The 13,246-nt window shown below is 38.1% G+C and overlaps 1 protein-coding gene across 2 annotated transcripts in view; it reads right to left on the bottom strand.

The window, feature by feature from the left end:
• The window catches only part of DTWD2 (DTW domain containing 2), a 204,794-nt gene that overhangs the window by 97,216 nt on the left and 94,332 nt on the right, over positions 1–13,246 (bottom strand). For both annotated transcript variants that reach the window (XM_054032529.1, XM_054032530.1), the window contains exon 4: positions 2,954–3,143. In XM_054032529.1, the coding sequence (XP_053888504.1) occupies positions 2,954–3,143 (190 nt within the window). The remainder of the gene's footprint in view (positions 1–2,953; positions 3,144–13,246) is intronic.

Below are 13,246 nucleotides of genomic sequence, written 5' to 3'. Positions count from 1 at the left end.
GGTCACAATCTGGCCCATAAAATAATTAAAACATACTGAAATGTGATGCCTGAAACACTATAAAACATCCGTTCAGTAGTAGACCGCTATGAATGTCCATCTTTTTGAAAGGCCTTTGCTGTGCATAGGAGTATTAGAATATTTGAATTTTGTAAATCAGATTTTATTCTACAGTTTTATCAACTTCAGTAAACTAGCTGTACAAATACAAACATTTTATGATCTATTTTTAGTGTATTTCAATGAATTAAAGACCTGCCTACTCTATTCTCCTGTAAAAGGGTTGTTATTCAACACACTGTCTCAGAACAGAAGAGCAGTTCTTTTCTGCCCTGAAATTAAAAATATTTCTGTTGGAATTAAAAGCTTAAGGCAGTAAATGCTTTAAGCATCAAGATTATGGGAATTGCCTGTAGTCTACATTTTTACTGAGAGCATAGGGGAGTATAGTTTTCTAATATACAGAGTAACTACCACAAACAGTAATCTTTAAACTAAGCTGATTAAGCAAAATGGCAACTAAAAATAATGGATTTAAAAAAAAACAACAAAAATGAAATTAAGTGTTCCAGTGCTGTAAAAGACTGCCCTGTCATAGTACATAACTCATGGAGTAGGATTCAGAAGAAAAGGAAATGATTTAAGGTTCTCTTTGTGAAGTTTGTGAAGCAAAGGGGCAGGAAGTCCATGATGTTTGACCCCAGATATGGAAACAGCCTCTAAAAGCAGCCTCGAAGCCTCACAGATCCATGGCAGGGATCAACAAGAGGCCAAATGTCCTCTTCCTCTGCAGAAGCTTTGTGCCCCAGTGTACCCCTACCTCCAATGGAGCTGTACTACCAGGGCTTCCCTGACCAGGAGATCGATAGAAAAGATAATACAGTCCCTTGCATTAATTTATTATGTGGTATTGGGATGCCCCCAGGTGAAAGACCACTGTGCCCATCACCAAATCTAGAGTATCCTGTGGGATATGTTAGAGGCCAGAGGCCAGTACACCAGCTCTAGCCCATGGTAACCTAGTAGTTCGGCTTTAATGGAACCCCACTACCAAATATTTCCAGTAACCATATGAAAAAAAAAAAAAAAAGGATACAAACAGTGAAACTTATTTAAACAAGGTTTTTCCTCCCCTCTGGCCTGTGTGACCAGCATGTGTTTTATCAGTTGTTTACCAAATTAAGACAGAAGACCAATCATACCTGGCTTAGACAACAACACTTATCTCTTTCTCTTTCTGTATGTAAGAATGAAACAGCCATCTCTTATTGCAGGTCTGATTTATTTAAAAATATCCACTTGCTGCATAATTTAATAGGAACCATAAACTACTTGTGAGAGGAATGCATTAAGGTTTCAAGTTTTATATTTCTACCCCCAAAGATATTGCTTATGGCTATTTATAAAGTTTTAAAGTATTTATGGGAGATCACTTTTAAAAACCTCATAGGCTCTGGGTTTAGGATAAAATACAGTTCATTGTGGATGAAGCATGACTTGTAGATCAAAACACCACTTTTTTAAATCCACAACTAAACTGATTAACTCATAGAAGGCATTTTTAGGAGAAAACACAGGCTGACAAGTTGTGTATAACAAGTAACTTGTGTTAGACTAAAACTTGTTATACTAAGGATGGAATAACTGCCCAAATAAGAGTGGTTAATCACATAACAATAAATTCCATCCTGCACTGAGAATCATGTGTATGCATCCTACACAGCACCAGAGACTTACACAAATTTTTTTCAGGGCTGTGCTTACTCAGTTCTCAGAGCAGGACTAGAACCTACATTTGTTAATTTTATTAGCACTAACTGTTAGTGCTATATTCAAACATTATAATCTAGAGTACTTGGATGGGAAAAACCTATTTCTGTTAATTATAATATCTGGAGAAAATGTGATGTTATTAATATGTTTCATCATAAGCTCCCTCCATATTCAGTAGCTGTGATTTGACGACCGTTCTGGATTCTTACAAACTTTCCCTCGGACATGAGTAGAAGTGTTGAGAATTTGCACTGAAGGATCACAATATCCTACTTTCACACTCAGGTTCATACACTTACCTGGAAATAGGATAAGGATAAAAAAAAATGTAGACTTCACAACTGTGAACATTTTATTACGAGACCTTACCACCACCACTTGCCTTTTGGAAGTCCTGAGTTCAAGCTAGAGATGGTTTGTTATTTTCTGCTGAAGCTCTTTTTTGGACAGAAAAATCCATTTCCATAAAATGGAAAACCTCCTGACATTTTTCAAATTTTCCATTGGAACATGTCAAGTCAAACTGAAAATATTTCAATTTGTCAGGCCAACCCAATTTTTTTTTTTCGGATCAGCTTGAAATTGTGTGTGTTTGCTGGAGCTGCCACAATGGCTCATGGGAGCTGCAGTTCTAATATCTCATGACTGCATTCTTTATTCTATGGGACAGTCTTCCTGGCAGAACTACTACATTTTCCAGGATGCACCACAGTCTTCCATCTAGTTGAACCAGTATGATGAATCATGAGATTCATGTGACCACTGTGCATCATGAGAAGAGTACTCTGGCCTGGGAACTCAGCTCACAGAAAAGGATGGGAGCATGTGGCACCCAAACTATAGCAACCACGAGGCACTAAAGCAGCTCAAGTAGATGTGGATTAGTGCTGAACCAAACTGAAATTTAATGTTTTGAGTCCGTTCAACAAACCAAAATGAAACATTTCAATTCAGCAATGTCAACACAAAAATTGACATTTCAAAATCCAAATTTTTTGAACTTAATGTTCTGTGGAAAATGTCAGTATTTTGACTTTTTGTCTCAATTGTGACAAATAAAATTTGAAACATACAAATTTTATACAGAATACAGTTCTAGTTTTTGATCAGTTCTAGATCAAATACTTCCAGTGAAAAAAGAAAACATATTACACTCTCAAGTCAAAGCATTACATCTTACCTGCTTGGGAAGCCGGAAAAGAGAGTTTTTGTAGAATATATCTTTAGCCTGACTCCATGTTCCATCAATGATGATGATTGTGGACGGACTTGGGAAGATCAAAGCCAATTCTTCCAAATTAGCTGCTTCAGCTCCAGGATACAGAATTAGAGTACTAGAATTTCGGCACACGGCTGCTAATTCAGGATACCTACATGAACAGAGAGAGGACTTTGTTTTTCTGAAAGGGAAAATATATATAATGTTTATCATGCCTCATTCCCATAGTTCTGACAATTTATTGACTCTTCAAATTCATCTTCTCCCAACTTCAACTATCCAACCCACTATACTCCCATCTATAGCCTTCAATTCTGCTCCTTATTCGGGCAGAGGAATCTGCAAAGTACTAAGAGGTGTTACTTTACTTACAAAAGGCCTAGGGGCTAAATTTTCAGAAGTGGCTACTAATTTTGGGTGTCCAACTTGAGAGTTTTAGTTCTGATTTGCAGAGAAGCTAAGCACCCAAAACTCTAATTGAAGTCAATGGAACTTAAGTACTTAGCATCTCTTTAAAAAAAATCAGAGTAGTCTTGGCATCTCAAGTTGGGCACCAACAGAGATAGGAAAACTTAATGGACGCTTGAAAATAATGGCCAAAAGATACTGACTCTGCAATACTCCCAGCTCCTGCCAGCCCAGTGAGCAAGACACAAGGACCAGGACAGAGTTTTAATCTCCCATATGACAGCATATAATTTTCACTAGATACAGAGCTAAATTCAGTTTATTTGCTTTAGGGAAAGTTCACAGTTATGCAGACATCGTTGAATGTTTGAATTATTTATTATGGATTTTAGTCTTATTAGGTTTTTACAAATGATTAAAAAACATATATACAGAATAGTTTCAGCATAAATAAAAAGCAAAGGACTACAAATGCTTTCATCAGATTGAGGGTGAATACTGAATACAGAAAACATTTTCCATTATGTAAGTAAAAGCATTTCAAAATGTTTCCAGAAACAAAAATCCAAGTTTAATGCGTATTTAATAGTACTAATAATAATGCAGGCTAAGAACTAAAACATTAGGAAATGTGAAAGTTACATTTGAACTCTGAACCTTGGTTCAGTTGTATTCTGCAAAGGAACTGTGAGATTCTATGTTAATTGTCTCAGTAGTTCCACTGACTTGTTCAACATCAATGTAGAAAGATGGGAGGAGCGCAAACAATCCTGTCCAATTTGGAAGGAATATCTGGCACTGGGTGCCGCTCAACATGAAGAGGCTTTGATCCAGAGGATGGAGCAAAGTGAGAAAAAAGAAAGCAGCATACTGTAGTCTTGGATTGTAACTCAGACAACACATGGATCTGGAAATTTGTAACCAACTGTGTTGCTCTTGAATTGCATAAAGCATGATCCAGTTTGGATCGACAGCTGACAATGAAAAATGGTTACAGTGACTTCACTTGAGATCTGGTCCATTTAAATGTATAAAGATTATTTTTCTAAGTGCCACTTCCATAAATAAATCTTGGAATTCGAAAGTTAATTATTACTTATATAGTGTCATAAGTGGGCATGTTGCTTTACAGACAAACGAAAGACATTGTCCCTGCACTAAGGAACTTGCCATCTACAGACCTGAGGTAATTGGCCAATTACACAACCACTACCAGACACTGTAGTGCTCACTACTATGAGTGGCCTTATTGGAGCCATGCCCAGCACTAGTAAGATTTGCAGAATAGAACAGGAGAACTTGTGGCACCTTAGAGACTAACAAATTTATTAGAGCATAAGCATTTATTAGATGCATATATGCATCCGAAGAAGTGGGCTGTAGTCCACGAAAGCTTATGCTCTAATAAATTTGTTAGTCTCTAAGGTGCCACAAGTTCTCCTGTTCTTTTTGCGGATACAGACTAACACGGCTGCTACTCTGAAACCTGTCACTGGCAGAACAGACCTTCTAAACACAGCATAGGAAGAGACAAGATCAACATAAACACAACCTGGTGGTTGGATTACAGAGGGACATGGTTAACACTAAATAAGCTCATGAGGTTATATGTTTTTGTAACATGTATATTTTAGTTCCATTTGTTTTTTAAATTAATTTGGTGTAGATGTGCAGGTTAGCTGGTCTTTTTCTTCTCATGTATCATCACTATTAAAATACACGTTGAGTGAGACATATTAGGTGTACCCTTCAATTGCACCTAACTATGCCTTTCTTTGATGTGGTGAAACGGAAATAACTTGACTTACAGATTCAATTATAATATACAGGGTTGGCAGTTAAAATATCTTCTTACTTATAAACTGAACAAATATAATATGGAGTTGCTGAGACACAAATATGTACCCCAACAATACCATTTTTAAAGCTACTTTATAGAAAGCAACAACCATGCTTTGGATCTGCCTCCTTGTGCATAAGTATTACTATACAGTTTTTAATTATGTGGTGACATACTACTTCTCAAAATAATGCTATAGGACATGATTTTTCAAAAGGACTCAGCACACACAGCTAGAGCCAGATGTTCGTAATCAGAGTTGCTCTACAGAACACTTTTGAAAGTAATGCCATTCATTTAGTTGCCCAAATGGGAGCAATTGGTGAGGGACTCTTTGAAAAATTTGGTCCATATAAACATTCTACATTTCTTTCTAAAAGCTTAAACTACACATACAATATAGTAAAATTTGTATTGTAATGGTTATGTCCAAATGAATAGAGTTATGGTTAGGTATTCAACCTGCACCTTTGCATTTCCTTAAGTTTAAATGCTAAGCTGCGTAACCTTAACAATGCCTTAATATAGTTTTTTTTGTATTTAGTTTCTTTTCTTTTTACCTTTCCTCTATTAAATTCATCATCAGAACAAAGAATAATTAACAGGTGATACAAAACAAAAAGAAAAAAGTGTGTTTCATATTAAAAGTTAATTAAATGAAGGTTAGTGAAGCTGGTTACATAATAGGTAACTAAAACAATAATTTCTGCCCTTGTGTGTCATTGCTTGTATTAAGAAATGAAACGGTGTTTTTACATAGGTATCAGTTTGAAACATTATTGACTTTAAGACACTGCTGCACCAAGAAGATTAATTTCAGAGCAGACACCATACTGATGGCAGCCCTTCAGAAGCTGCCAAGCCTCAAGAGGGAACTAAGCCATTAAAAAAAAAAAAAAAAAAAAAAAACACTGAATCTTCTAACTACCACCATTTATTCCCCAGATCAGAGCCAGACGTTTAAAGGTTTTACATCTCAGTGTCGGTCAGAAAAAAAAATGCTGCATATGAAAAAAGTGATTTTCTTAAAACAGCCCAGTTCCCTCCTGAGTACCACCTACTTCAAAAAGGCTGCAAAAAGAGTAGCAGCTGCTCCACTTCAAACCAAGTATACACTGAAAGTTCCTATTGACTTTAGGTACCATGATTCCAGTATTTTCAAACTAGTCAGGATTTAGAATTACTTAATTTTTGTGCTCTTTTATAAACACGTGATCATGAAAAAGGCTGACAATTAAAGAATTTCAACCACAGAATTGCTGTGTACTAATTTCACTGCTATAATGCTTATCAGCTAACAATAATCATTAGCTTATCAGCTAATCCTTCAATTTGTTCTGTCTGTTTTATCATGTAAATTTTAATGTGCGTCTAATAAGGATTATCCAAAACTTTACGTTGAATGGCCAATGGTCTCAGTCATACTCATATTTAAAATTCCTAAACAAAACTTTAATATGACGCAATTATGATTTAGCAGTGGTTAAGCCATAGGTAAGGTTGTAACAGTGAATTGTGCTTAAGAAGGCACACGATGGCAACATCTGTTAGCTGTCTTATTCAAAACTTACAAATTGAGTATAAGAAAGCTTCTAATTTTCTGGATAATTATAATTTCTAGGGCAGTTATATTTTTAAATATTGTTGGAATAAAAACAAATGGTTTTATGTTTGGGTCACTAGCATCTCACTTTTTTTCAGAACCCTTTTGCAAAGATTACTAATGGAGCATCTACACTAAACTTAGTTTATATAAATACCAGTTTTATATTTTCCCATTTTGGAATTTGAGAAAAATAGTTATGCTTCATAACTGATTTGAGCTGTGCCTATTTGAAAGGGCCCATTAATTATAGGATGGTGTTGTTTGCTAGGCACAGCTCTATGTCCATACATTGCATCCAGTTTCAAATTACTACAGGCCCATTTACTCTACTGTAAATGTTGACTTTAGTGTCAATTTTAAAATGCCACATTTACGAATATCAACGTTCTTTGCTAAGTAGCATCCTATGTCTTCATACATGACAAGGTTTGTCTAGTTGCAAAAGCTGTTTGTAGGCTGTCAACATTTCTCCACTCTGACCCCATACTGCAGCTGCTGCATTCACCAGATTGTTGCCATTCTTTGTAAGGCAGCATATTATTTGCTTGCAATTTTTCATCTTTAATTTCAACAGTTTAAAAACTAGGAAAATTCATTTAATATTAGTTAAGGTTGCTCTGCTCTACTTACAACGTTTTCCTCACATAATGAAAAGCAAGTAAATTGTGGAGGCCAATAGCCATATTTCTGTTTATCTTCACAAATATAAAGTGCATCAACTGTTAACTATTATTACCTTTCTTCCACAACACACTGTTAACACCCATGGCTTTATCAACTACTACATAGCCTTAAATCTGACATACGTATAAGAAGAATACATATGGTTATTAACATATTAACTTCCTTTTTTAAGTGTATATATAATTCATACTCAGTTATAACAAACAGGACAATTTGACTTCCTGCACCACTCAGTAAATGTCATGCTTTTTGATTATTATATACACTCACATATACAGACCTTCCCCACACATTACTAGGGGAGGGAAAGTTACAAACCAACAGACCACGAGCTCAAATCCTAGTTTTTCTGGCTGTTCTTAATATTTCTGTGACCTTCACAATCCTTATTAACCAAGGATTCATACACTTAGGAGACACAATGGTCATTCACCCATTTTACAGATAAGGGCGTGTCTACATGGGGACACCCAGGAAAATTAATCCAAATTAAATGAATGTGAGGATTTAAAGTGGATTAGTTAAATGCCATTAAACCTCTGTGGTGGATGCTTTTATTCAGAATGAAAATGGCATTAATTTAGGTTAGTTTAATTCACTTTTGAATTAAGATAACACAAATTAAGGCCATTTTAATTCTGAATAAAGAGCATCCATAGAGGGGTTTAATGCAGTCTAACTAATCCATTTTAAAAATTAGTTTGCATTAACTTTCCCGAGTGTCCCGATATAGAGGATCCCTAACATAACTGCGAGATTGCACAATGTCACTACAGGCAGAGCTGGGCATAGAATTGGTCTCTACAATGACAGATCCAAGTCTCCTCCACTTTGCCACACAACCTTTCAGAAGAAGTGCGCCAAATTGTGTGCCTGCGTGACCCACTCTAACACAGGGTAGATCGTCATCCCTCTAGTGGCCAACCACCTATGAAAGTTTGACACTAGTGCCTCCTTGCTAACAGACGTGATCCATTAACTCAAGTGGTGTTCGTTCCTGCTTTTAGATTCAGAGTTCACAAATTCAATTTTAACAGCTAAACCAAACAAGAGAGTTATCATATTTAGCTATGCTGCCTCTAACCACTAGACAACACTCCGCAGCCAGAGACAGGAACAGAGCCTGTGCGAGTTTATAGTAGTTGTGCAATCCAGTGGTAAAGTGTGTGCTTTGTCATGTTCTATGCGCTGCTCTTAACACGGAGAACAGCATGCTTTCCCCAGCAGTTATTCGTACAGCTGAAATGGAAGAGATCGAATGCTGTGGATCTGAAGGTTACAGGTTTAAACACATCCGATAATCCAGGGGGAGAAGAATTGTCTAAATTAGAATGAGGACACAAATTATTTGATATTGGAAAACACTGTATTTAATGCAAATGTGAATGTTGTGTCAATATTTGTTTTATTGCTGCATTTGCAGTGTTTACATTTTGGTTAATGAGAACTATTCCATTCAAAAGAGGGTTGAGTGCTTATTGGTAACTAGTAACTGAAAGCCCGTGAGATGTAAAGTCATGTGTGTCAAAAAGCTGAAAGGTTTCAGAGTAGCAGCCGTGTTAGTCTGTATCCGCAAAAAGAACAGGAGTACTTGTGGCACCTTAGAGACTAACAAATTTATTAGAGCATAAGCTTTCGTAGACTATAGCCCACTTCTACTCCTGTTTTTTAAAAAGCTGAAAGTGGCTGAGAACTTAAAAACTGGACAGTAACAGATTATGAATCCCAGTGATGACTGAACATGGTGATACTGTAAACAAAAAGAGCTCTCAACTATGCTTGTAGCTGTTTTCTCACTTCACACTGACTCAACAGACATTCTGGGCTTCAGAGTGATGTTTGGGGTTATTGTGTGTGCTGGCTGTGTTGTTGTGTGCTGGTTATTTTGTGTGAGGGTTGTTTGTGTTGTGAGAGTGGTATGGATTTGGGTAGGTGGTGAATAGGAGTGTGTGCCGAGGTGAACGGCTGTCTGTGTTTGGGGTTATTGTTTGTTCTGGCTATTGTATGAGTGGTTTTGAAGAACTGTGGCAGTAAGGCCAAGTAATCTGCCATCTCTGCAGTCACCTTTGTACAACCAATGAATTGTTGCACAGAAATTAGCTACAGAGTAAGGGTGTAGAGTAAATTAGGGTTGTGCCTAGTTGAGTTACCTGATATCACAATGGTCTAGCACTCTTGCCATGACATATAAACATGCCTTGTCATGGCATAGATGTAATTCATAAAGTCAAATAGCTGAGAACTTAAAAATTGGATAGTAACAGACCACGAAACCCAGTGATGATTCAACCCTGTGATATTCTGAACAAAAAGCTTTCAACCATGCTTAAACCTATTTCCATTACTTTACACTGGCTGAGACATTTCCAGCTTCAGAGTGACACACAGACAGGTGAAAATCCTGGAATGTTATTTTATAGCTTATAAAGTTTACTTGAAGATTGAAGGTTTCTCTACAATTTTTTATACCTACTTAAATAAAACAGTAGAAAAATACTTTTAGTTAGCTGAAGTTAGTCCACTCTGAGGTTTCACCAGACTGGTATGAAGGGTTTTACACCAGTATCACTTGGTTGGTATTTGCCAAACACTCCCCGCAAAACATAAGAGGAAGGGGGAGATATAGGGGAAGGGGGGCAAAGTAGCAGACCATTTTTAAAACAGCAGAACAATGGAGAAAACATTGTCTTTTGGGAAGTCCTCATTATCTTATCCTTGTACAATACCTAGACACTATTGCAATAGGCATTTCAGAAGTGCTAACAGATATAAGGATTGACAGACAACGATGGATAAATAGGCGCATGTTAGTTTTAAATATAGAATAGAATTGGAACCTGTGAAAGCAGAGCCAGTGCTAGGCATAAGCCGGGGTGGGCAAACTACGACCCATGGGCCGCATCCGGCCCGCGGGACCATCCTGCCGGGCCCATGAGCTCCTGGCCTGGGAGGCTACCCCCGGCCCCTCCCCTGCTGTCTCCCCTCCCCCGCAGCCTCAGCTCGCTTGCTCCGCCGCCAGTGCAATGTTCTGGGCGGTGGGGCTGTGAGCTGCTGGGGCAGCGCAGCTGCAGAGCCCAGCCTGACCCGGTGCTCTGTGCTACGTGGTGGTGGCGGCGGTGTGGCCAGGCTCCAGCCAGGCGGCGTGGCTGTAGTGCCACAAGCCACTAGTGCTCCAGGCAGCATGGTAAGGTGGCACAGAGTGGGGGGGGGTTGGATAGAGGGCAGGGGAGTTTGGGGTGGTGGTCAGGATGTGGATAGGGGTCAGGGAAGTCGGCGGGGAGGGGGAGAGGGGAACAGGGGGTTGAATGGGGGCAGGGGTTCCAGGGAGGCAGTCAGGAAGGAGGGAGGATTGGATGGGGCGGCAGGAGGCAGTCAGGAGCAGGAGTTCCAGGGGCAGTCAGGGGACAGGGGTGTGTGGATGGGGCCAGGGTCCTGGGGAGGGGGGGCGCGGATGGGGCAGGAGTCCAGGGGGGGGGCAGATAGGAGGTGGGGGCCGGGCCACGACCCCATCCCCTAACCGTCCCTCCATACAATTTCCGAAACCCGATGCAGCCCTCAGGCCAAAAAGTTTGCCCGCCCCGGCATAGGGGCAATTGCTTAGGGCCCCAAGCAGCACAATGATGCCCCCTATTAATTATTAGTATGAGCTGTGGAGGGGGGCAGGCAAAAATATTCTTGCTAAGGGTCCCCGAATGGGATAGCACTGGCACAGAGTGAAAAGAGTCACGTAACTTAGAGCATTGGTGGTACATTATATTGGGAACAAGTAAACTCATTTACAGTATTAAGAAAAAAAATATTTTTGTTTGGGAGCAACCAGGAGAAAAGCTCACAGTTCAAGCAAGTAATTAGTGAAAATATTTTCATATAAATGATAGCAGAAGTAAGTTGCAGTCAACTTTCTAAAGATATTGAAGTCGTTAATGAGTTTCCCAAACCTTCTAATGCATTTTTGATGTACCTGATTTAACCACTGACCTGTAACAGAGCTGGTATTTTGACTGTATGGAATTTATTGTACTGATTCTGAAACCGAACTTGTGATGAATTTTGGAGATCTATATGCATGTATTGTCCACCTGATTAACTTTTGAAGACAAACCAAGTTAAATGTTGTTTTCTCCCCCTATTCTTTAAGACAGTCTCCTGCCCCAAATAACAGGGTTCAAGTCAAATGGGTATTGGATGAATAGCTCTATTACAGCTTAATCATTAGTGTCCATAACATTCAGAATTTACTAGTAGATTACAGAAACTTGAAGATCTATGGCTAGAAAGTAAAGAACTATAGAACTTAAGTAGGCAGCTATTTCACTAAAAAAAGAACAGAAGGCCAAAGCAAAGCAGCTTTGGTGTGTTTTTTCCCTTTCTTTGTAGCTGTCACAGTTATAAAGTTGATATTTAAAAACATGAGTGCCAAGATTTCTCATATAACTCTAAAAGTATGAAATGAAGATTATTCGGATTGTCGACAAGTCAGATTACAATGAGCAATTTCATCTAAAATGTGTTTTCTTTACAACACACAAGAATTTCCTATAGAGCTGAGCAAACAGTATTTATTAGGATTTAAAAAAATTGCTTGCAAAATATTTATTAGCATCCTAAAAAAGAAAATAAATCCCAGAAATTATGGTATTTTATTCATAAATATAGGCACTCTTTTTTTTCTTAGCACTTCCCTCATGAATAATAAACCTAGTGCTTGGCCAAAGAATTTACAATGATTATTATATAAGGCACTATACATGACAGGACATGACTATCTATTTTAGAGCATACTTTAAACTTAGCATGTCTGCAAATAGTTAAAATCATAGCTCTTTGTTGTTTCTTTTAAGTGTATTTTTTCCTTCCACAAGCCATATCAGTTTCAAAGATGATACACTAAGCAACAGCCGAAATGTTTGAAGGCTGAAATATGACAACTGGATAGAGTTCTTCGTGCCCATCAAGTCTATCTTTACTAAAACATATGTCCAAAATTGTACACGGTCTTAGGTCCCTATTCAGGAAAGCATGTGCTTGAATGCTTTCCTGAATTGGAGCCTTACTGAGTAACCATGCAATTTTTCTGATCCATGTAATTATTATAACTATTATTGCAGCTTTTGTCATACCTCTCTGCTTTCCCTTCTTTTTTGTTTATTATATGATATTTTTATTGTTTCATGTATAAAATTACATTATCAGATCTTCTGGGCAGGGCTTGTGACAGTCGTCGTGTAACACCTAGCACGCTTCTGGGTGCTGAAGATAATCAATTTTTTCTTGATTTAAGACTTTTTCGATTTTTACTGACACCGCCCAATATGCTCAGTGCTGTGAGCAAATGGGTACTATGTTCCCCATTTCTATTCTTGTCTACACTAAAGTTACTCAGTAGTGCTACCACACCTTCATAATCCTCCAGAAACTCAGTCATATTATTCTGGAATACTTCTGGTGCAGAGGATTCCATATGGAATCTGCCGAAAAAAAGGTCTCCCAAAAGAGCATTGTGATTTTAGCACTGTCAATGTTCAATGAACCTTAACCAAATATGGACATATCAGAAAGTGACCTCACACTATTTAATACTGAATACCTTGCCTGTATACTTTCTGAACACGAACATAAAATCCTGGAAAAACTCATCATATGCACAAAAACAACGAAGAGTCTGGTGGCACCTTAAAGACTAATAGATTTATTTGGGCATAAGATTTCATGTGTA

This window comes from Malaclemys terrapin, chromosome 6 (assembly GCF_027887155.1).
Source record: "Malaclemys terrapin pileata isolate rMalTer1 chromosome 6, rMalTer1.hap1, whole genome shotgun sequence".
NCBI classification, from domain to species: domain Eukaryota; kingdom Metazoa; phylum Chordata; order Testudines; family Emydidae; genus Malaclemys; species Malaclemys terrapin.
Note: the sequence above shows the minus strand (reverse complement) of the source record. Positions and strands in the feature narration are given on the sequence as shown.